This window comes from Ammodytes marinus, assembly GCF_949987685.1.
Source record: "Ammodytes marinus genome assembly, chromosome: 23".
In the NCBI taxonomy this organism is placed as follows: Eukaryota; Metazoa; Chordata; class Actinopteri; order Uranoscopiformes; family Ammodytidae; genus Ammodytes; species Ammodytes marinus.
Genome location: NC_137227.1, coordinates 5,223,602 through 5,248,886, shown reverse-complemented (window position 1 = coordinate 5,248,886; position 25,285 = coordinate 5,223,602). Strand labels below are relative to the sequence as shown.

The window sequence follows — 25,285 nt, the reverse complement described above, 5'->3', positions numbered from 1 at the left end:
AATATATATATATAATAAAATGATAAAAAAAGATCAACACACAAGCTGGTCTTGCATTGTTACTTTGTTAATGCTGAGGGACTGTACAGAAATGTTTGGTGTGTTTGTGTGGGGTTGAAATGTATTCCAACATTACCAGGTTCTTACCTAAAGACAGGACAACAACAAATCTCACCTTCATTTAAACACAATTTATTTACACATATTTACCATACAACTCATATTACATTCGAAGCCTCGGCCTTTACGATGTGTATGGCAGTTCTCTGTTCATCATGACAGCAGTCCTTTTTCTTTTCTTGGACTTGTCATCATCAGTGCTTTTCTCTTTTCATCCCACACTTCAGAGTGTTCAGATTTCTTTTTGTTTTTCGAGTACACTGTCCGATAATCCATCACCACCATTTTCTCTGGACTGGCTCCCGGTGGTCTGGTGAGGGGGTTGTTCAGTCGACGGGTCCCTGGAAGATGAGTTTGATGTGGCCGTGCTCCCCTGTCAGCCAGGTCCCACAGAAGGGGCAGGCGGCGTGGAAGGCGTGTGTCCCGTGGGGTAAGGGGATCTGGCTCCACCCCACCACTGTCTTTTGGGAGCACACGTGACCGCAGGGGCAAAAAGCATGAGTCGGCGGGCCTGCATCCAGGTACAAGCCTCCCTCGCAGCCCAGCCATAGGGGCACATAGGGCCCCACTCGCCTGCACATGGGGCACTCCCTGTCCCCCGTGCTGGCTGGAGCAGTACCTCCGGGCCCAGCGGGAGAGCGCTCCTTGCGGTAGCCCCAGTTGTGGAAGCCGTGCACGTGGCCGCAGTTGACGTAGACCCAGGGCTGCTTCTTGTCCACGATCTCGCGCTGGGCCAGACTGGGGAAAGCCAGGGTGTTGAAGCCCACGGGACACTGGGGCCGCGCCGCGTTCAACTCCTGGCGCAGGGACTCCAGCTGTTTGAAGGTGGGGGTGTGACGTAGGCCCGCGGGGGTCCTCCACAGCAGGGTGGCACCACACAGGTCAATCAGGGAACCGTCCTGCAGGGTGTTGGACTCATTTTCAACCTTAAAACGTAAGAAAAAGAGATTGGAATGTTGGAGGAGGAAAAGTGAAGAAGAGAGGGTATACCACAGTATAACACACTGGGATGCTTCTGTTTCACCACATGCGGTCAATGTGCTCAATCACTTAAAGGTAGTCAGTGATTCTGGAGAATGCTTGTTGACAAAATATTTTTTTCCGTATTTTTTTACCTGTCCGTAAAAAAATATTTGGTGTTAATACACAGTCTAGGCTTTGTAAATGGATATGTAAACAAAGAAGGGCAACCGAAGCTAGCAGCACGCCTCTTCACAGAGCATAGCACACACAAAGTACAGACATAGCATATCATGGATCAGGATGTGCACTGATTTTGACAAAACAAAATGTTGACAACAAGCCTTCTCCAGAATCACTGAGAGAATCCACCTTTAACCAATGTCCACAGGAGTCCCTGCAGCTACCGATTTCGCTGCCAAATCAACAAAGCAGCACTTATTTAATTACCAGTTTTCCCCTCTGTTGGGCAGAGCGAGTCTCCCTCAGAGCAAAGACATTTCCACAGACAGAGATCTCCCTCCATACGCCCGGGGCCGGCTCCGACACAAACTCCCCCGCCGGGTGCATCACCAGCACCCCGTTGGTGGTCAGGCCGTCCATCAAGCCATCAGATGTCCTCCATTTGGCAGCCCGCTCCTGAGAGACCCCCCACACATAAACATAACACAAACAAACAGATTGATGATTGGTAAGTCATATTTTGTGTGTCTCTCTCTATATTTGAGAGAATTAACTGTATATTTGCATTTTACTGACCACTGCACCACCAGACATATCCCCTGTATCGTTCTATGTTTTTGTTGTCTGTTTGTGGTTCTTGAGTGTGTATTTATTGTGATACTGTGATAACTGATGCCCTTTTAAGGAGCTGCTCTCTGAATTTCATTGTACTTTGTATAACGACAATTAAAGCTTTCTATTCTATTATTTCTATACTATTTTTATTTATTTTTAATTTAGGGCACTTTTGGACTCTTGAGGTTCAAGGGCAGGGGCTCAAGCCCCCCTCTAGTCCTGTCTGTACAAGAGCCTGAATAACAGAGTGTAAGTATGTCAAATGGCTATATTATATTGATGATATTTATTATAGAGTATCAAATACGGGGTTTGATATAACGAAATTCTTGTATTATTTATCAATGACACAATCACAATCTTATCCATCACACATTCAGAGGTGAACAAAAAGGCCTGTTTTTTTTGTGTTTGTAAAAAGACAATATTCTTTACATGTAGCGTGAACAATCTTGTGTTAGGTAGTTACGTAGCTGCGTAGCTATCATCGTTCGGCCTTTACCCTGCGCCGCGCCTGTTAAAGGTACTGTCAGGAGTGGAAACCCAAGCCCCAGATCTAGGGTTACCGTTCCATACCAAACCAAACTGTACTGCCCAGTGGAAACGAGGCATTATAGCCCCTTCCACATGCTCAGATACACGTCCTCACAAGATATGCCGTAACACCAGTGGCTGGCACAGACAGCACTTGTCCCTGCTGTTGTTTTCTCACCAGGGTTGCCATGGTGACCAGTCCCTGAGCAGTTTACTGGGAGTAAAGGCTTTAAGGTGCAGTGTGTAGAGAGTCTTGGCATTTTTCAGACCAGACTTGGTAGAAATTAGTATGATTTAATTGGTGTTAATTGGTGTATAATCACTTAAAAAAGGTTGTTCTTTCTTTTATTTCCTTAGAATGTGCCTTTTATAATAGGTCCATGGGGTCACCCCTATATGGAGGCTGCCATTTTGCACTACCATGACTACAGTAGCACAGAATGGACTAACTTAACGGCCATATGCATTTTTATAGTGGGTGTTCTGGAGAAATGCACCTGTTGGAAGACCAAGAAGAAGTACCATAGAATAAATAACTGAATACATTGTCACCTCATCACTTGATATTGTGGAAATATCTTTCTTGTCCTTGAAGGCCACTGTAGCTTCTGTTATTATTAAAAAGGGAGGAAGTTAATAGGGAACGTGCCCTCTACAAATTTCACCACTAGATGCCGCTAACTATCATGACACACTGCACCTTATAAAGGAGAACACACTCACTCACCCCCAGGAAGATGTTCTTGGAAGAGTCGAAGCCGGCTGCGTAGATGCGGGCGGTGTAGGGAGCGCTGCGTTCACACATGATGCGGCAGGCGTAGCGGGAGATGGTGCTCTGAGCGGACTGGCCCCCCCCTCCTCCTCCTCCTCCGCTGCCCCCACCCTCCCAGGCTGCCCCCCCTCCCTGACCGCTGCCCCCCGCCGTGTCCGTCACCACAAAGTCAATCATGCTCTCTGTGGACCGACCGATCTGGGGGAAAAAAGAGCCATAAAAACATTGAGAAAAATAAATATAATCAGGTTTGTAGTAAGCGTTTTTTTTTTTTTTTTTGTCAAAGTGAAGATATCGTATTTTCTATCGTATATTTATTGGTTTTATAGCCATGCAAACAGATATTTGGTTATATGGAAATGTTAGCTAACATTAGCCAGATAGATTAACTAATGTTATCTTGCTAACTATTGTTATAATAGTGATTTTTTTCTTTTTTATCGGCCAATAATATCTTTATTAGACGCAGGGCTACTGATACCATGTCTATTTTCTTTAGAAAGTTCTGATACAGGTAAGAGTGCTGTATCGTTGGTGTTGGTGTGTGTGTGTGTGTGTGTGTGTGTGTGTGTGTGTGTGTGTGTGTGTGTGTGTGTGGACACTGACCTGAAACATGTCTGTGTTGGTGTCATGGGTGTACTCCACAATGACAGAGTGGCTCCGTGACAGTGTGTAGGAGATGCTATGTTGACTTTTGTTGCTGAGTGCCTGCCAATGGGAAACACATTATAACAGGTCAAGGAGAGCTGCAGGAAAATCTTAACATTTCTTGTTTTCATTTCAATCAGTTGACTTATGGTGTACCCTGGAATTAATAATCTAGGTTTAAAAACAAGTCCTGACACCATTCAGTTTGAATGATAATCTTAGTTGTATTACTAATGTTGTGACTTCTCACCTTTGACACCAGAGGGGTTGAGACATTGTGGATAACATCAGGTCTGACCCCATTGGCTTTAGGTCTTTTATAAAGAGCCAGGCGGCTTCTTCTGCGACCCTTGTCCCCATTGGCAAGCGACCCATTGTGCCTGTGAAACGTTAGAAGAAAACGTTAAACATGCTCTGAGGAACTTTCAGTTTGTGTTCATTCTTGCACCCTCTTTGGACAAAAGCGGTAGTGTTTTTACTACGCCAGCTGTTGTTCCTGTGTGAGCGTATTCCCATGACAAAGGCATTGAGAAAAAATATATAAAAATAGCATTCCTTGCCCTGTTGGTCTCGTTTGCGGTTACAGGTCATGTACGATCATCAGGGGAAAACTGTTTCAGAAATAATTAAAAGCTCCTCGTAGCAACTTCAACACTTTCCTGTTTGAAGTAAATCATTTGCATATTTTCAATAAAAAAATATTGAGGAAAAAATAAAATAAAAAATCAAGTCCAAAGACCTACAGTATAGTGTGAGTGAAGCTTTGGATTTCAGTGAAGACACTTTATACTATTAAGAACTATTGGTACCAGTCCTGTAACACATGCTCATAAACATACGTTGGCAGAGAGATGGTATTATTCTCTCACCCTAAAACGATGAGCTCCCCGTACTTGACGGGCTCCTTGTCCTCGGGGAAGACTCCGTCGTGGCGTTGCGAGCCGGAGCCCAGAGGAGGAGAGGACTGAGTCTTGTTGCAGGACGGGCGCAGCTCCAGAGATGGGGGGGGACACAGCGCCTCTGAGCTACCCTCCAAAACCATGCCCACTGGACACAACTGGGGCTCGCTGCTGGGGAGGGGGAGGGAGGGTTCAGAGAAGAAAAGTCAGTTACTGGTGGTGACTGATTTATTTTTAAAGGTGCACTATGTAACTTTGGGTGTAACAGAGAAGTTAACATTTTCTATAGTATATCTTCAACACTGAATAAACAAGCTTTACTCAGGAATATGGGATCCCTGGAATACTGTTTGAAGTAAGAAGGCTACCTTAAAAGTAACTCTTTCACTGTCGTTGTTTACATCAGCGGGGCCCACAGTTTTGTTTACAAACATATTCTAGTTTTGAGTTTGGTTCCAGGTTCCTCTAAATAATTTTCTTTTGATTTATAATGGTATAATTATTCAAAACTAAGAATTACATGTAGAGAAAATATGTTTTGTAAACTAACTGGAGGCTATGCAAATGTCAACAAATCCCCCTCCCCTGAAACTGCAGAGTGCACCTTTAATGTGGAGGCTGTACAAACAGGTAGCAGATCTTGAGGAGATATTTAATGATTCTGACAAAAAAAAATTCTCAACAACAATCCTTCTCTCCAGAATCGCTGACTACACAAGTAAATGTGTGGCCTACACAACAAGCAAGGGTAATGCCTGTGTGTGTGTTGACCCCATAGAGTGACAGGAGGATCCAGTGGCTTTGTAATGCTGAGGGGGGCATTACGCTGGCATGATTAGTTTCCACTTGTCCCCTTTGGAGCGACAGGTCACTGCAAATCAATACAAAGTTGTTCTTATACTGATCACCTTATGCAATGATGAAATATTTCTACCCTGATAGGAGTGGTCTCTTTAGGATGGAAATGCCTGCTACAATAGGGCATCAGGGGTCACTGAATGCTTTGGTGAGTATGAAAATGATAATGAATTAATTATTAATATTATTTGTGTCAAATATTGCAGCGGTTAGTATAGATACAAACAAGCGTTATCTGGACATGGTAGGCCTTTACTCCACCTTTAACTCACATATTGTAATTGTCATCCTCTTAATGCCACTGAAGTGCTTTTGTGTTTGCTGACCCAGGGCCTTTACAGAACAGCAAGCCCACCCCTAATAGGATTGGATTAGTGACAGTGATCCAGCTTTTACACAAAGGTATATAAGATAAACTGATACCTGACAATTCTTTACAAACGTTTCCCTCAGCAGCAGCCGCCAAGCAAGCAGCGACTTGGAGCAAAATCACTATTACTGCCAATTATTTCAAAAACATTATTGCGATAAAGTTTCAAAATACACCATCACAATGCAGCATTCGACTCACTGGCAAAAAAGCAAGAGAAATGCTATAAAAAGAGTGGGATCATTTCTCCCAAAGGAATACTCCTGTGTTACACAAGTCAAACAAAGCTCAATTTCTCTCTCTCTCTCTCTCTCCCTCCCTCCCTCTTTCTGCACACTGGTTTTAAGCCAGTACTTAACACTTAAGCCTATTTTTACTAAAAAGTGGGCGATATCACCTACACAGTGAAAGTGAGAAATGCAAGAGCATAACAAAGCCCTACAAATCCCTATGTTTCCCTTTTGAGCAGGTTAAATAATCCACCTGGCAAAGTTAACATAACAATAATGAAAATAATATCCCAAGTTTGGATGCATTTCTCTTCTTTGCTGTTTGAGGTTCCTTCGTTAATATTAGCGGTGGAGTCAGCGAGTCTGGACAATGCTTGTTATCCAAATCACTTTCTGTCCAACCTAGTTAATATCTCCTCACAAACCACTACCTGTCCATACTGTGTGTGCGCTGGGGGGAAAAAAACAGCGTTAAATACAAAGCCTAGGCTCTGTAAACTGGCATGTTGCTAGCTACGTTGGGCCCCCCTTTGTTGTATTAGCAGCATGTTTGTGTGAGGAGATATTCACTGATTTTGACAACAATCATTCTTCAAAAATCACTGACTGCACCTTTAAGGAAAAACCTTTTTTAGAACACTGTTAATACAAAACGAACCCATATCGACCACAATACCAATAAGTGAACTAGATGCTTCTTATTTATTAGGAAGAGGGCAGATTCATGCAGCAAGTGGCAATTTCATTACCTAGGCTATTGCTGCCCTTGCTGGATATTGAGTGGTGGTTGGGATGGAGAGGTGGAGGCAGGGGGTTGCTTCCTCTGGGTGGTAGAGGTCTGTGTTGATTGGGTGGAGGACTTACAGGGCCCTGTGGGATGACAAAGGAATGTATGCTAAAATAAAATAGGCGTTTCCATCAAAATGGGGCAACTGTGGCTCAGGTGGTAGAGCGGGTCGGCTGATGATCAAAGGGTTGGAGGTTCGATTCCCGCCCTGCCACTTGTGTTATGGTTGTTGTGTCCTTGGGCAAGACACTTCACCCACCTTGCCTCGTGTGAATGTCGATAGTAAGCCTGCTATCGGTGTATGAATGTGTGTGAATGGTAACGTGGGAATGGGAACAGGTCTCCCATGAAAAAGAGTCTCCGGTCTCAATGAGATTTACCTGTATAAATAAAGGTAAAAAAAATAAATAGCAGGTTGACTAAATAGGCAATTGCCCACTTTCAAAGAACCGGGTCTGATCAGTTTAGCATTGTGATGAAATGAAGACATGAAAAGGACAGAAAGATGGAGAGAAAGAGAGAGAGGGGGCTTTATTTAGTAGTTTTGCTTTTTAACCTAGTGATCATCACAGGCTATTAATAGGGCTGACTATATCTGACCTCATGTCTAGACCGCCAGGGCCTCTCACACAGTTTTACTCATGCATCTCAGAAGTGATTAACCTCCATGTCTGATCATGTGAAGGGTTTATACATATTTTATTGCAAATGCTTTTTTCCTTCATACTTTTCTAAGTTGCTTCTGTGCTGTGGATTATCTATCACTGGGATCATGTATAGAAGCAAAAGAGCCAGGGCTGCCATGCAGGGATGATGAGGTTGAAGTTTTAAGTCCATGAGTTCATGTTGACGAGAAGGAGGTATGGCAGCGTGTGGGTTTGAAGGGCATGGAGAGGTGAACAAAAGAACACACACACACACACACACACACACACACACACACACACACACACACACACACACACACACACACACACACACACACACACACACACACACACACACACACACACACACACACACACACACACGCATACACGCCAAAGCTGGAACGTATCAGTGTGGATGAGGAGGAAAATGAGGAAGAGCTAAGCAAAGTGGAGGTTTGGTGGGTGTGTGTGTGTGTTTGGATATGTTAGCAAGCGCATGCGCAGGAAATGGCGGCCTTTGGCAGGGTGATGGATTGCCTGTTCTGTGCCACGTATTTTCTAATCAACCTACAGCAGCCACATCCTGTGTGGGGGAGAGAAGTGAAAGAAAGGGGAACGCTGTCTGATGAAGGAAGACAAAGAAAGGAGTGAATAATAGAGTGAGAAATGCAGTCCATATGAGAAGAGTGGAGTGGCTTCAGTCGCTGTGGTGCTGATGGTGCTCAATCAGGAACGACACATTTTTATTACAGAGCACAACGCAATGTAACTAACGCCGGCCCTGTAAACCACGCAAAAACCAACCAACTAAAATCAAGCACAATAACTGTATCACAGAGTCACGACATAGCACTACATAGCAGGCTGCTGTGCACATCATTTGAAAGGTCTGAGCCACTATACGGGCAGTAGAAAGGTAATGGCATAAATGAAAACACCCTGACGACCGGCTTAGCTATCAATCTCTTCTCTCTTAATCCCTTCACAGCCTCTATGTCAGCAGCCAAAAGGTCTTTCCATCAGATACAAATTAAATCCTTCTTGTCCAACCCAAAATAAACTCATTTCTCCCAAGCCACTTTGTTCACTACTTTATAAAAAACCTCAAATATGCCACACCTAACCGGTAACTTGGAGAGAATCTGTGTCCGACATTGTCCATCCGCTACTGGGGCCCCTCAAGGTCCCGTCCTGGGGCCCCTCCTCTTTTCTCTGTACACCAACTCCCTCTGTTCTGTTATTCACTTTTTAACATGGCTTTGGTGGTGTTTGTGTTTGTGTGTGTGTGTGTGTGTGTGTGTGTGTGTGTGTGTGTGTGTGTGTGTGTGTGTGTGTGTGTGTGTGTGTGTGTGCGTGTGTGGCTGGTGCTATGCCATGATGCAGTATGTATCCCGCAGTCCTGTCCTGTCCTGTCTGCTCCTAAATAGCCTTGCCGTCTAGGGGGTGCATCAATGTTTTAGAAAATTAGGAGAAAGAAGCAAAAAAGAACAAGGATAGGAGGACACACCGAGACAAGCAAAACACAGAGACGGACTATTTGAATATCACATGACCTTGTTTGTAAAAAGACCTGCCCATGCAAATGCAGTGTAAAGTGAATGTTTTAGACTTTCACCATTGTTTTCTCAGCACTACTTAAGAAGTAGTATGAACGTTTATGTGTTGTAGTAGGAGACTTTAACATGTTGACAACCCCAATGATAACTAGGCCAAAGAATTAAATGACTAACTATATATCTGCCACCACCAACACTGTACCTCAATCTCTGTTAATGATCTGTTAGATAGTTTCAACTCAAAAATAGCTTTTGTTTCCTCATGGCATTGCTCCTGTTAGGATGAAAACAAAACCTGGCAAGCAAACAGTAACCTGGGGAATAAGATCCTTAAAAAAAGAGTGCCGAAAAGCAGGGCGCAAATGCGGGAAAAACTAAGCTTGACATACTGTACATTACGACATAAAGAAAGAAATACAACATGCCTTCAATTGAGGACTAAACGTGCAAGACAAACTTTCTTCTCTGATGTTATAAGCAAAAACTTAAACAACACACGTGCTCTCTTTGCAACTGTGTGTATGGATTAATTAAGCCCCCAGCACTAACAGCTCCTGGGCACTTTTCTGAAGACAAACGCAATAAGTTTGCCTCCTACTTTGGCTAACAAATTCAGAAAATTAGCAAAGCCATAACTAGCTCGGTCTTAAAAGTACCATGACCCAGTTTAATATGTGGACAACACTTACTGTAGGCCCACCATTGTTTTTTTTAGATTATTTTTGGGTTCACGTATCTACAAAAAGCATGAGCCTGATTCTTATCACAACAGTAGGCCTTATATTTGCCAAGGATCTATGTTTTAGGCCCATATGCAATATTCAAGTATCATTACTCAAACTATAATATCTTAAATTATGAATAACATTACATCTCTGCTGCTAGGCCTTTTGTGTTGTGATCCATTGTCCCCTAACCATCCCTCCAAACCATTTACTGTTGAAAGCATCCTAAGCATCTAGAAGATGGGAAATACAGTGTTAGGCTACATGAAACTGTTATGTCATTATTGTGTGCGGATTGCGTTTACCGTGGACATAGTGTGTGTATGGACGCGTGCTTCTTCCACTATAGTAATGATGTTGCAACAACCAGATCGGATAGAGCAATAGGCTCACTTGAATTTCAGAAAAGGGGGGACTCAGCATTCAGGCACAAAACAAATATTTATATATATAGGCTATACATAAATTATATTCATTTCTCTTTTTTCAAGATTAAATATCAGTTTGTCTTTGGCGACATAAATAGCATGTTGTGTCATTTGAACGTGCACGCAGTCTTAGGCTATTATTTATTATCTATGGTGTTGTTAGGGTATAGCCTACGCAGGGGATTCCATAGCACAGACAAAACACTCTAGGCTACATGTTAGGCTAAGACATCACCTACACACACACACACACACGCTCCCCTGCCATTACACTCAGACACACACAACAGCAGTGATGTATCTAGGTAAATAATGAAAAGCCTCACTGACGCGCTAAAGAACAACATCCGCAAGTGAACTCCGTTTGAAGCCCTATTGTGCATCACTTTCAATATTTTGACATCCCCTGCCCTACCAATCTAATTACCTCATCAATGTACGTCAGCTTGAATAAAGATGATGATGTCAACACAAATAAAAGGGGTAACTTCAAACCTCCTTTATTAGTATAGGCCTAAAGCAGACAATAAGACAGCTGAATCCTGCCATATGCCCTTCTGCTAAAACAGGCTACAGACAGGTGATGGAAGACAATCCGACAATATCAGGCCCGTACCCGCTGATGTTTGCCAATGGAGGTCTCGGATCTGTGTGTAATTCCTCCTCTAGAAGTGTGTCTGTGGTCGGGTTCTCTTAGTCCACCACTCGCGGCCTTGGAAGCATAGAGACGGTGATGAGGAGACAAGAACAACAAGAGGAAGAAGAAGAAGCAGCAGCAGCAAAGGGCGTCGGGGACACAAGCATCGCCTCTCCTCCGTTCAAGTCACACCGGAGACAGCGCCACATTTATTCCTCCTGAATAGAACAGCAGTGTCACGCCTACGTCTCTCTCTCTCTCTCTCTCTCTCTCTCTCTCTCTCTCTCTCTCTCTCTCTCTCTCTCTCTTCTCTCTCACACTCTCTCTCTCTCTCACTCTCTCTCTCTCTCTCTCTCTCTCTCTCTCTCTCTCTCTCCCTCTCCCTGATTCCAGAAAAAAAGCAAAAACACGCGAACAGGCTATTGTGTTGCCTTTAGGTGACCTGGGCTATCAAATGTAGGCTACCCACACAGAACAGTGATGAAGCGCCGACGTAGACTATGGGATAACGTATCGGCCAATAGGCGTTATAGTGTAGCGATAGTTTGCTTATTGTAAAGGAGTCTTTACAGACGTGTAGCCTATATAGCCTATAATTTATAGCCTAACTCTTATCAATGATTGTAGGCTATTGTTTTTTTTTTTATTATTGTAGCCTATGTTAGTAAGGCCTAGGCCTATAGGATAGGCTAAATTAAATTAAGAGTAAGACTTTACAAATTAACAAGATTCTTATTCAACAACAGACAAATGAAGCACATAGCTTAAACGAAACAATATGTAGGTCTAGGCCTATTTAATCAATCCATAAACATATTGATTAGCCCAAAATGTTCAAATGTGTAAAACTGTACCTACTAGAAAAGGTATTTCAGCTGGTGTGGGCTGATAAGGAATAACTAAGGATAAGGATCAAATAGGCTACTGACCATTTTTGCACAAACACTGGAAAAGTAAGTTATTCATAATATGTCCCTTTTAATGAATTGGAAGATGTAGGCCTATGAGGCCCACAGGGAGAGGATGAGGAATACAGTTTGAATTGAATAGGGGCGAGGTAAGTCACGTTAAAAGGGTTAGGGTTGAGAGAGCATAGGGCCTTGGTGAATGTTTTAAGAAAGTATTTTTATTTTCTATTAGGCTATAGAAAAGGATAGACCTAAATAGCCTACGACTGGACAGGGTGTTTTGTTGTAGACTAGGCTTTGTTGGGGGATCAATATAAAGTGTGTTTGTTTCTTAACTTGTACATTTGGAATAGCCTGCTGTTAGGTGATTAGATGGTAGGTAGACTATTGTCCCACAATGCGGAGCAAGGGGTGGGGGTAATGCGCCGTTACACTGTAACAACTGTAGAGGGCAGCATAGCGCTTTCTTGCGTAAACCTGGAACTCGATGAAGTTGAAAAACAAGAACCATATGATGACGTCAATACAAAGCGCCACAGAAGATAGGACTCCGGCTAGCAGCGTTAGCTTGGAAAAGAGACTGTTTACAACTTCGAAGTAACCTCATGTAATTTTAGTAGCGGTTTAATCTTTAAATGGTCCAGCAGCCGCCCCGGTGTCGAGTTATCGTTTGGTTTAGTCTCAACGGGCAGTCGCTATGGCAGCGGAGGAGGATTTATCACCAAACTTTCTGACAGACGAGATTGAACACAGCAATGGCGTCTTCGTACCCCCGGATGGTGTATGCTGGGTGTCAGTACTGTCCTGTCTCATGCTGGCTTGTTCTTATGTTGGCAGCTTGTACGTGTGGAGGAGTCCTCTACCGAGGTGAGCTAAAGATACCCTGATAGATACACTCGATATTGCATTGTAATACGTGCTTCCGTAGTAGATAATACTTACTAGGCTTACTATGGTCTTAACAGTTCACACTCCAACTTCATTCAATCCTCATCAACCTCAACCTGAGAATTGTGTGTATGTAATTGTCCGGAGGCGCAGACTAAGACTGAACTTGTGCATGTTACGACGCGTAGCCTACACATGCAAGATGGCCAGTTACCAGGAATCTAGGGTGCAGTGGTGAGAATTGTAATTGCCATTAGTGGCATTATCATCTAAATCATTCTTGTGTGAATTATACACATACAGCGGTTTATCTCTCACACGGAAATACATTGGGACTATTTATTGATTGGGAGCTTCTGCTAGGCAACAAGCATGGATGTTGCTGATAGTGCAGCTTGAGTTGTAGCCTATATCCCGGTCCTCTGCACTGATGGTGAGGGTGATGGGGTGATTATTGATTGTTTTTTTCCTTGTCATTTTCAGGGATCACCCCACCGTGATAAAGAGACGCTTTACCAGTGTTCTGATCGTGTCGGGCCTGTCGCCTCTCTTTGTGTGGGCATGGAGAGCATTCACAGGGGTCAGGGTAAGTTTGTTTCACATTCCTGTTCTAGCACATGAGGGTTCAACTTAATTTAATGTTCAAATTTGGCCCAATATATGCCATTTGTTGGGTCATGTTGCTGTATTTTCAGAGTCTTGCTTTTGACGTGTGTGTGTGTGTGTGTGTGTGTGTGTGTGTGTGTGTGTGTGTGTGTGTGTGTGTGTGTGTGTGTGTGTGTCTGTGTGTCTGTGTGTGTCTGTGTCTGTGTCTGTGTCTGTGTCTGTGTCTGTGTGTGTCTGTGTCTGTGTCTGTGTCTGTGTCTGTGTCTGTGTCTGTGTCTGTGTGTGTCTGTGTCTGTGTCTGTGTCTGTGTCTGTGTCTGTGTCTGTGTCTGTGTGTGTCTGTGTCTGTGTCTGTGTCTGTGTGTGTCCGTGTCTATGTTTCTATCAGACTGGCTCTTCGTTACTGGCTCTCATGGGGATCAGGTTTGAAGGCCTTATTCCTGCCATCCTTCTTCCTCTGCTGCTAACCATGGTAAGAAACACATCTTCAATGAATCCGAATTTGCTTACACTTTGCCCAAACAAATGATAGAACAATAATAATACTTCATGAAATGAATTGGACGTGTGTCTACAGAGATATTATTGCTTAATGTAAAAAAAATGGTCTGATATATCAACATACTGTGTCTTTCCATAAATAGTGATGAAATGCCTATTGGTGTGGTGTGTTTCGTTGTGCTTTTCTACAGGTCTTGTTCCTTGGCCCCCTCATGCAGCTGGCTATGGACTGTCCCTGGACCTTCATAGACGGGATCCGGGTAGCCATTGGTGAGACAGCCCTCTGGATTTTGGTCCTATTTTTTTTGTTTTCCTTATGACATGAAGGATTTTAAGGTGGAGTCAGTGATTCTGGAGAATGCCTTGTAAAAATCACTTTTTGTCAAAATCTGTGAATATCTCCTCACAGTCCTGCTACCTTTCTGTATGTGCCCTAATAAAAAATCCAGCGTTGGCTCTGTATACTTGTACAGAAACCAATGGGGCCCAGCATAGCTAGCAACACGCTCTTTAACGGTGTAATTACACTTTTTTTTTTTACAGAACACACACAGTACGGACAGATAGAGATAATGAGATATTCACTGATTTTGACAACACACATTCAACAGAAACGCTGAATCCACCTTTAAAGCTTTAGATACATTTGGACTTAGAATTGGTGAAATATTTGTTTCCAACACAACTCAAAATTGACATAGGACTCAGTTTGAGTTTAAAAGCCAAACCATACATATATACATACATGATAATGAGCATTCTCTACAACAGTGGACTAAACCTGACACTGTCTCCATGTCTTCCTGCAGACCCCTTGTACTGGTCGCTGTGTTTCAATGACATGCGCTGGTTGAGGAATCAGGTGGTGGCTCCGTTAACAGAGGAGCTGGTGTTCAGGGCCTGCATGCTGCCGATGCTGGTGCCCTGTGCTGGCCTTTCCACCGCTATTTTCACCTGCCCCCTCTTCTTTGGAGTGGGTGAGTTTGACCACCGTCATCCAAATGCTCTATCCATCTTTAAATACTAACATTTCCTACGGTTAAATCATGGCTCTCTTAAAGCAGAAGTAAGTGATATGGTCCTTTTAGCTAACTTCCTGCCAGTGACTGCAGTTGGCAGTCCCCTCCCTCGTCCCTACGTCACCACCACATGAACACGCAGACGTCTTCGTCAGATAGTGCCACGATGGAGAGCAGCTAGTCATCGTTCACGGGCACAAAGACCCGCCTCTTTATAGCGCTATCTCTCCTGATTGGATTATAAATTACGGGATACTCAAAATGTTATCTGGCAATAACTGCAAAGCTGAATGACGTGGAGACCTGTGTTATGAACTGCGCATACTCCAGTCAGTGATTGCTGTATGAATGTAGAGAGATATAACACGTATATTAACACAAAAAAAAACACTTACTTCTCCTTTAACGTTGTGGTCTTTGGTCCAGCCCACTTCCACCATATCATTGAGCTGCTGAGGTTCAGACAGGGAACGCTGTCGGGGATCTTCCTCTCTGCAGGTGAGAATCTCTGTGATTGTCAGGAATGTGTTATCTGTTCAGAAAGAGAACCTGATAATGAACAATGTTTCTCTGGTTCTTTCACAGTGTTCCAGTTCTCCTACACAGCAGTGTTTGGGGCCTACACTGCCTTCATCTTCATCAGAACAGGTAGGGGGCTTTTTAAAAAGAAAATTCAAGTCAAGTCAATTTAATTTTTTACTTATTAAGGGTTAATGCAATGTGATGTGGCGACACATTTCTATTTATACATCAATAGGGGTCAGAAAAAACATGGCTGCTATAAATCGAAAGATCTTTGCTTATAATAAATTGGCCATAACAACTAAATGTGACCGCTCCTCTTGCTATGTATTGCAGGTCACCTGTTGGGCCCAGTTCTCTGTCACTCCTTCTGTAACTACATGGGTTTCCCTGCCATCAGCACAGCATTGGAGCACCCCCACCGCTGCACAGTGCTGGGCTGCTATGTGCTGGGGGTGGTCCTCTTCTTCCTCTTCCTCTTCCCTTTCACTGACCCGTCCTACTACGGCCTCCCCACACCGGTCTGCACCCTCAGCCCGGCCCCCAGCTCCCTCTGCATATCCTGATCCTTGCTATAACCCTCTACGTTTAGTTTCTTATAGAGTCCAGGTCAGCCATTGTTGAAAGATGATATGGCATGGTGGGTGGGGGGGGGACCTGAATCCATTCCTTTTATGGTCAATGGACCCTTTTGATATGTCGAGTGCATGTACCGGACGTGGCATATTTCAGTGGATCAGCTGATGTTCTTTTTTTTTTAAAGATAATTTTTTGGGCATTTTTGCTTTACTAGACAGATTGGGGAGACAGTGTCGAAATGGGGCAAAGAGGAGAGGACATGCAGAGAACTGACCTGGACTCGAACCCGGGTCCGCTGCGGGCCTTGGCCCGGGGGGGGGGGGGGGGGGGCGGGAGGGAGCCCTATCAACTGAGCTATGGGCGCCCCCAATCAGCTGATGTTCTTTTACAGACAAGAGTGACTCATTCTGTGTTGGTTGGGCTTCATGTTACTTCGATGTAATGATACCGAAACCGTCCGCTTCCAGGAAAGCTTCTGTAATTGTTGGTCTGTTATGCGTTTTTTAGTTAAGTTATTACACTGAAGATTTCAATTCTTTGTTAGATTCTCTTTACGCTAGCTAGATCTCCATCCATTTGTGATGGTACATTGCCTCACAATGTATCTTTTTGCTGTTCTCATTGACCACTCATTTACAACTTTTTAAATGATCATTCTGGTCTATTACAATTGGGTTTTTTCCCCCCTTCATTTTGCCAGTCATTTCTATCAGTTATAATTAAATGACCAATGTTTTGCAGAGATGATGATCGACTTATTGATTAATCATATCATCTCTTTAACACTAGTGTCCATGGCTTTTCTTCCTCTTCATTGACTGATACCTACCGGACACAAATTAATATATATATTAAAATGGCCACTTTTAACTTTTGACTGATCTGCATCACCTATAGTTGTTCTAACATTCAAACCGGATTCATTTCTCTATTTTCATTTACCACAGTGAGTACCAGAAGTATTTACAAAACAAGTGTTTACAAAACTAAAGTATTTGCAACAATACAAACAATATTAATTATACATACACTTAAAAAAAATGGAGGGGCAAGAGGTGAACAGAGAAGAAAGTAGCCATGTTTTGTTGTTGTATTCTTTTGATTTATTGTGCTTATATTTTGATCGTCTTGCTGGGGAGGTGTGACGAGCAATCGGCTCTTGATTTAGACCAGAAAAGGAAGCCAGGTTTTATTGAAAGCTGTCATATTGTCCTTTTATTTGATTTGCATGTTCGGTTTAATAGGTTGAGACTTGTGTTTAATTGCAGAGCCAGAATGCTTGGCTGTGGTGGTAAATTGTGGAGGGACAGTGTGTGTGGGCGGGTTTTGTGAGTGGTTTTGTGTGTGTTCCCCTAAGTTTGTATGATCTTGTTATTGAATGAGTTGAGTATTTTTGATTGACATGGAGAATGTATTGTTGCATAGGCCATGTGGGCGTGTTCTATATTTAAGTCTAAGGTCCATTTATGTGCTGGTATCGAGATGGTGCTGGCATGGTGGGCAAGTAATTTATAAATCTGTTGTGATTTTTTTTTTTGGATTGTAGTTTGGATTGTTTATTGGTTGAGGTTCTGGACGTTCTTGTTAATATTGTTACTGGTAGTAGTGACAGAGTTGGGGTAAGTTAAGTTGCTATATTTTCTCACAACATTGAAATTTGTCTTTTTTTTTTGCAAATCCCCTTCTTTAAGACACCCACACTCGCCCAGGGTCAGCCATAGTACAGCCAGCGCCTCACTGGACCTCAGCAATGTAGTTTGTCATGTTATTTTTGATAACATGATACATGATATTTAAAGGTGCTTTTAGAGAGTGAATAGAAACCACTCACAATGGCTAAAAACACTATAAGCTAATATACTCGTACTGTGAAAAAAATAAGATGGCTGCCCGGGTCTTCAGCAATAAATCCAACGCATGGAAAAGTTTATGTGACTCAGCAAGTAAAGCAGTAGACTGTGGTTGACAAAAGGCTGTAAATGTGTGTGTGTATATATATATATATATACTTTTTGGACAGTTATTCTAGGCATTGAACTTGGACAATGGGGACTATTGCATGTAATCTGTATCCCACCTACCCTAAGCTGCCAACAGAGGGCGTACACCATTCTATTTTATCCTATGACATCTCATCAGTTAGTGGGAAAAAAACTACTTAAAAACAGCAAATCTAATGTACTTTTCCTTTAGCTTCTATACAAAAACATGTTTGTTGATGTGTAGCTGCCTGTCCTAGATTCCGAAGATTGTGTTTTCTCACATCACAACCAGGCTTTACACACATCCTAAACTCAACAACACTGGTCCATGGCAACTAACCTCAAGAGAGAATTCTATTTAGATTATGAAAGATTGTCTAAAAGATTTTTTATTTTATTTATTTTTTCACCCCCATTTTAACAGCAGTTCCCCAGTGAGTTTAAATCAATGACACATGTGGGTATGGTGTAGTTTTCATTCTCAGGGATAAGGTTTATGTATGTCATTTCAGAAATGATAGAACCATTTTTCAAACTTATTTAAAGCAAATATGTTTAAAAAAAACAAATAACAATACATAGATATTATTTTTTGTAGAATAATGTGCCAATTGCAGTTACTATAAGAATCATAAATTAATGTGTTAAAAAATGTAATCACAATAAGATTGCTGTTAAAGGGGTAGTTCAGTATTTTCGTTGGGGTTAGTGGGTGTTGTATGGGGTACCAATGCATAGTTGGTGTGTTACCTTATGGAGATAGCGGTCAGTGCAGTAACTATGAGGAGTTTATGGGAGCTGTAGCTAAAGTCAGCCTTGTACTGTTGTAGATGGGGCCAGAAGAAAGGTTTTTCTTCAAAAATAAATGCTAACCTAAAAATATAAACATCCTTTCAATGTACGCTAAACTGAGATTTGTTCCACAGCTTTAGTTTGCTGCTAGACCACTGTTATTTATTTGTATCACTCCGCCAATCAGCTGCTCGACTCGGAGCTAAATGTGGATGAGTCAAGAGACACAAGAAAACTAAAATAAATGGCTGTCTGGTGGCAAAATAAAGATGTGGAAAAAGATCTAATTTTAGCGTACAATTGAACTTATATTTAGGTTTTAGGTTTGGCATTTTGAGATCTGGAGAAAAAAATAGTTTTTCTCCTGTCCCCCTCCGCAACAGTACAATGCTGACTTCTGCTACCCTAAACTCCTTATAGTGAGTGCACCGACCACCATTTTCCAACAGGTAACATATTAATAACTATGCCTAAGTACCCCATACCCACTTCAAAAATACTGCACTATCCCCTTAAGTCACTAAACCTACCAGTTCCTGTGGGGACTAAGGAACATAATTCAGGGACAGTACTTGTTGACAGCTTTTCCCAACTGAATAATGCTCTATTTCCTGCTGCCATCATGAAATATAAGAGGGATAGCAGATCCTGTCTTGAGATTTGTTATTTAAATGCAAATTGTTAAATAAGCCACCTAATGTTAACTGAGATGTCATGGACCCATTTCCCTTACTCTGTGGATGTAGCTTCAATTATTTTCTGCCACAATGTCTTTCGATTACTACCAGATATGATAAACAGACACGCTGAATGCTTTCTCCTTTCCTCAGATCTTGAGCTTTTTTCTGGGTTTACCCTCAGATTGGGTTAACAGTAGCTTTGTCCTTGATTGCTGTAAAAGAGAAACATTTGATATTTTTTTCCCCCCATAAAGCCAATAATATGACACATATTTGCTGTTAAAGATTCAGAGCTGGCACATCTGTAATGAGAGTAGCATCAACTTAAGACTACAGAGTCTATTTTTTTTGCTAAACTTAAGCCGCTCCGTTATTTTCAAATGTGCATTTTCAGAACTTGTAAAATATGAATAGTTGGGTCTGGCTGGTGAAACAGAAGTCCATAGATGTTTATATTGAGCACTATATTTTGTAACCAGATCTATTTTGGTGACAGGAACCAGAGTGAAACCTATATGTGCATGTGTGTGTGTGTGTGTTATATGCTCACTGTGTCACATTTGTACAGTTCAAGTTAGGAAACTACACAACCATGTTTTAGTATGACAATCTTTTACAAAAAAAAAAATCTATTTGTAAATAAATGATGTTTTATACAATTCCCAGTGTCCGTGCTGTTATTGATGCCTCCATTGAAAAGATTTTGGATGTGTTAACAGTTCCTTTTTCTCATCCTCTCTGGTCTTTGTCTATGTATATGACAATGAATGTTGGCCTCTAGTTTATTCTACTGTAAGGCATTTGAAGCTAAAGCAAATACTTTGTTATTAATGATATATATTCTGAAGAATTTTGTTGTGTCATAAAATGGTAATTTCTGATCCATGCACATTACTATGATTCTGTTTTAATGGAATGTATCTCTTAAGGTTTAGTTTTTATTTATCCAACACTGTTATATGAAGAAGCAGAAAGAATTCAACAGTTTAAAAATGTACTCATTTTACAGGGATAATTACAGTTGTATTGATAGGCTTATTTCTCAGTAGGATCTTATATTGTTTTTTCAGGGTCCATCAACTAGCAAGCCAGTGTATCAATTTACATGAATGGTTTTCAGATACATTAGCCACAAATCTCTTTACCATTCAACTGTCACAACAAGCCAATGAAGGTGTCAGCTATATTTTACATTTTATAATGACTTTCCCTCAGCACTCAATTTTGAACTGTGTCCTCTACTGGTAAATATCTATGTAAGTATATTTGATATACTATCTATGGTAAATATATGCACAAAATGCTTATTTGGCATGTTGGGGGAACTCCAATCCTTAAAGCCTTCAGTGTCTGTGTGAAGTCTTATTTATGTCCTCAAAAGATGTCACTTGAGTCGGATTCGTTTGTTGGATGAAGAGAGTGTGTTGGTGTGGAGTTCCAAAGGTACGAGTTTACCAGACCTCTGAATCCCTCTGTTCATAACATTAACACAACTGGGCAGAGGAACTAGTTCATCATTACAACAGCATATGGCTTGAGCTTAAGAAGACTGATTTTCTTTTTTTTTGGTTATACCTGAAATGGACAGTAACTGATTTGGACTCTTTTTATTTGTTGTTGCTGTGATTAGGTTATAAGGTATATGGATTAAGTTGATGTTTCGCCTAGAACAGTTAACGCCCATCTCTGGAGTTCTTATGTATTTTTGTCATTCACAGATTAGCATGATAAAGAAAAGCATGTGTTTCAATACCCATACTTCTATGCTTTTTATTATACAAAAATGTAGGTTTTAGGACATCCCCATGCTTCCCTTATTACATCCAGTCCCATTTTGCAGTGTGCAAACCAGCATGCTTTTTTGGCTGCATCTCCGACCAAGAGAGAATCCCAAGCGGTGTAATTCATCTGCAAGCAAAAGTGTCAAGTTCAAGGCCCAATGTTTTGATGAAAGAGCATGGGTTATGGTATGCATACTGCACGCAAACTACATACTTTTTATGGGCAGCTGTATGTAGTACAGTAAAAAATAAAGAGCTAGCATGCAATCTGGAACCTAGTTTACAGTACATTAAATCATAATAGTAGCAATAGTACATTCATTTTCTTCCACCGCACAGATCTGTTTTGAATTGGCCTTCAACACAGACACACAGGAAGAACTTAAATCTTCTGGCCTCACACACGTGTTTATGTTCATGCACACAGAACATAGGGAGGCAGAACGAGGAAGAATGCACGCACACACATTCTTTCTGGTGTGCACCCTACATGCGCACAATCACACTCGCACACACTCTCAAATACATGCACAATCTCTTTTTTCCTGTTAAGTACATTTAGTTAGAGTTAAATAGTGTGTTTGTTTTTTGCTTTGTTTTTATAAATAAATGTTGTTGAGTGCCTAAGAGCTCTATAAGAGTAACCTCTTATGGTCAGGTGTTTGTAGCGCCAAATTGATAGTTTGGTATATTAAATGAGTCTTAATTAATTGGCTAAGAATTTAATGGGTGGGGGCCAGTAGTAAATGCAATGTGCATAAACTCTCTTTTTTTACTACCCATTCTAAAAGTTAATACAACACATAACTTAACATCACCATTGTAAACATACCCGCTTAACTTAACAATTTTGCTATTTCGATTCTGTTGAATTAACACTGTTGTGCTTATGTAGAACCCCACAGAGCCTCTGGCATAGCTTTATACTCTTATTCTTTTTGAATTTGGACCAGGCTAGTCTCCATTTAAGGTCTCTATGCTAAGCTAAGATAGCTCCAGCTCAATACTTAACACAAAGATGTGAGATCAATATGTATCTACTCTCGAAAATGAAAACAAAAACATAAATTCTTAAAGTAATTTCAAGTGTCTGAAAGCATATTGTATTCGACACCCTGTTTCAATTTCATTTTGATTTACTTGCCCTTGTGTATGCATGCAAGCAAGTATGTGTATGATGGGGGAATTAATTTTCCCACATCGGAATGTTCCTTTGAACTGGGTTAATTGAATACATCACACTTGCACTACAGTATTTTTACAGTTTTAACAGCTGTCTTGAAGGTGGCGTCAGCGATTCTGGAGAACGCTTGTTGTCAAAATCAGTTTTTCAAAAAATCAGTGAATATCAACTCACAATGTGCTACCTGTCTGTACTGTGTGCTGTGAAGACTCTAGACTCTAGGCTCTGTATACGGGAATGTAAACACAGGGTATGTAATCAAAGGAGGCCTGCCATGACTAGCAACATGCCCTTGCTGACTCCTACTTTAAGGGTTAAGTGTGGTGCACTGCCAGGTACGATTACTTCAGTTTTCTTTATTTTGACAAGAACCGATTGCTGTTGTTTCTACTGGCACGTTTGTAATAATGAAAACATAAAATATCTCGGAGGTTAAAAAGCCTTGAGTTTCTTTTCGGTGTTATCATCATTGGTATTTATGGAACTATGGACACAACTCAGCTGCAGCCAGAGGAATACTAAAAATACACTAGTGGTGAGAAAAAGCCATCGCTGGTATACACAAACAGTAATACAGACATATATGGCACCAGAATACTATGTCCTCTCAAAGCATTCCTTTTCTGAATCACGACTCTTATGGCCAGCCCTCTCCCCTCCTTCCTCCTCCTGACCCCTCTCCTCTTGGTTCTAACCCCCTACTTCCTGTTGTATTTTGGGGAAAGCTCAGTTGGAGCGTGAGAATGCTTTTGGGGCATGGCTGTCTCTTGACCCAGTGGTATTTGAAAAACAACATACACACATAGCTTCAGACATCGCAATGGGAAACCCCACAAGGCCTAGGATTAATTCATTAGGGGTCGTTAAGGAGTTGGTAACTTAGGACACAATTTGATACAGATCTGATTCCACTGTCAAAAAATGCAAGACCAATTGATTTGGTATATTGTATTCGTGGTGGTTCGTCTAAACCCCTGAACTTGAACTTGTATCACCACTAACACAGATTTAAAACAATTGAAGGCAGTGAAAAACTTTTGATTATTTTCTTACCAGTTACTTATCACATGAGTTTGGCTTATACTTATCAAATGAGCCTGACTAATCGTTTTCTTGTGTATGCAGCGCGAGATAGTGGCATGGTGGATTACACCGCTGACCAGCCCTAATCAGAGGGTCACTTCTTTGACTGTGAGTCATAATGCCTGAGGTCAAATAATGCCTCCAGAAAAAAACAATCTTTGAGGATGTTGTTGTTGAGAAGTGAAGTGGGTTAGCAATGCAGCAGACCCTAATAGTTGGCCAATTTAAGTGGCATTTAATGACTGGACCTCCCCTGGGGCTTTCACATAGGAGGAAACCAGCTCCAATGTTTCTCCCACAGTTGCGCTGCATGGCTCTCCTCCAGGATTCCCACACCAAAAGGAGCGGACCGGGTTATCTGATGCTTTCGTTGGGCCGAGCGTTATACCTTTTCGTCCCCTCACAACCCCTGGAATTCCAGACAGTGTCCATCAAAGGCTTTGGTTTATGGCCACACCACAGTCTGGCTAGATAACTGGTTATCAGGCTGACTGATGGGCAAAATGGTGATTATGTTCTGTGGGGGGCTGGTCTCAGTTCAGTTATTTTTTAGGTTGGCCACAAAGACACACAAAAATTATATTTCACCATACCTGAGTGATCAGTTATTGATCCTGTTCATTTTCTTTGACCATTTAAACACGGCATGCTGCTAGCTACTAAAGCAACAAACAGTTTAACAACAAGGTTAAGAGATCATGTAATGTCAATTATCCCTTCAAACCGTAGACGCGTATATGCTTTATACCAAATCATTGTGTTTTTATAAACTGACACAGAGAGAGTTATAGCTCACTGGTGACTGGATTGTGTTTGTTTATAGAGTGGTAGAAATAGGTCAGAGGGAGAGAGGGACAAGAGAGAGAGAGAGAGAGAGAGAGAGAGAGAGAGAGAGAGAGAGAGAGAGAGAGAGAGAGAGAGAGTGAGACCCCCTCAGAGCCACTCGCAGGGCCAGAACCTGTTTTTGATCAGCACATTCCATTAGTCAATCACAATGCTTCCTTACCTCCCAGTGGGCACTGTTCTACTATTCAGTCATATTTTCCGTAAAAACCCGTTTCACAAAGAGAGGGCCATAAAGGGATCATGGTCATTTTTGAAACAATTTTATCCTTTTTTTGTCACACCCACAACTTACTCCAGCCATGTGCATTGCTCCACTTTTCTGACTAAAGGTGGAGTCAGCTATTCTGGAGAACACTCGTTGACAAAATCACTTTTTGTCAAAATCAGTGAATACCTCCTCACGATCTGCTAACTGTCTGTATGGTGTGTGCACTATAAAAAAAAACAATGACGTTAATACCAGTCTAGGCTCTGTAAAGTTGGATGTACATAAAGGGTCTATTAACTTTTTTCAGCGCACACCAAGTATGTATTACCAAGTAATTCACAGATTTCGAGAAAAAAGTGATTTTGACAACAAGCATTCTTCAGAATCGCCGCCTCCACCTTTAAGTGACTCCAAGCTCCTTTATGCCTTTTAAATCACCTTTCTCTCTAAAATAAGCAATGAACTATCAGGACAATATACCATTCCAAAGTTGAGAGCAGTGATGTCATCACAACACCACAATGATCATCAAAGCTATCTATAAAACCCCTACTTATATATTTTAGTTTTTTCTAAGGCAATAGAAGTATCTTTGTGCTAACTGACCAGAAGTTGCCCCCTGAAGAAGACATTAAGATGATGTCGAAAGCTCCAGTTAAAGCTATAGTGAGTAGATGAGTTAAGAAATGCTTTGTCAAACAGAAAATCAAGGTCAGTAATAATTTTCACACTCAAC

The 25,285-nt window shown here is 41.7% G+C and overlaps 2 protein-coding genes across 2 annotated transcripts; one reads left to right on the top strand and one right to left on the bottom strand.

The window, feature by feature from the left end:
• Window positions 1–243: 243 nt before the first annotated feature.
• Window positions 244–7,060, bottom strand: peli3 (pellino E3 ubiquitin protein ligase family member 3). Its single transcript, XM_080051891.1, has 7 exons — window positions 6,939–7,060; window positions 4,702–4,899; window positions 4,083–4,212; window positions 3,791–3,892; window positions 3,140–3,382; window positions 1,531–1,719; window positions 244–1,046 (listed from the first exon to the last, which is right to left on the bottom strand). The coding sequence occupies exons 2-7, from the start codon at window positions 4,872–4,874 to the stop codon at window positions 447–449; spliced, it is 1,437 nt and encodes a 478-aa protein (XP_079908017.1). The 5' UTR covers window positions 4,875–4,899; window positions 6,939–7,060; the 3' UTR covers window positions 244–446.
• Window positions 7,061–12,429: 5,369 nt separating this feature from the next.
• On the top strand, window positions 12,430–16,315 carry rce1a (Ras converting CAAX endopeptidase 1a). The gene is made up of 8 exons (XM_080051559.1): window positions 12,430–12,747; window positions 13,252–13,354; window positions 13,762–13,845; window positions 14,066–14,144; window positions 14,684–14,851; window positions 15,320–15,391; window positions 15,479–15,541; window positions 15,752–16,315. The coding sequence occupies exons 1-8, from the start codon at window positions 12,578–12,580 to the stop codon at window positions 15,979–15,981; spliced, it is 969 nt and encodes a 322-aa protein (XP_079907685.1). The 5' UTR covers window positions 12,430–12,577; the 3' UTR covers window positions 15,982–16,315.
• Window positions 16,316–25,285: the final 8,970 nt, after the last annotated feature.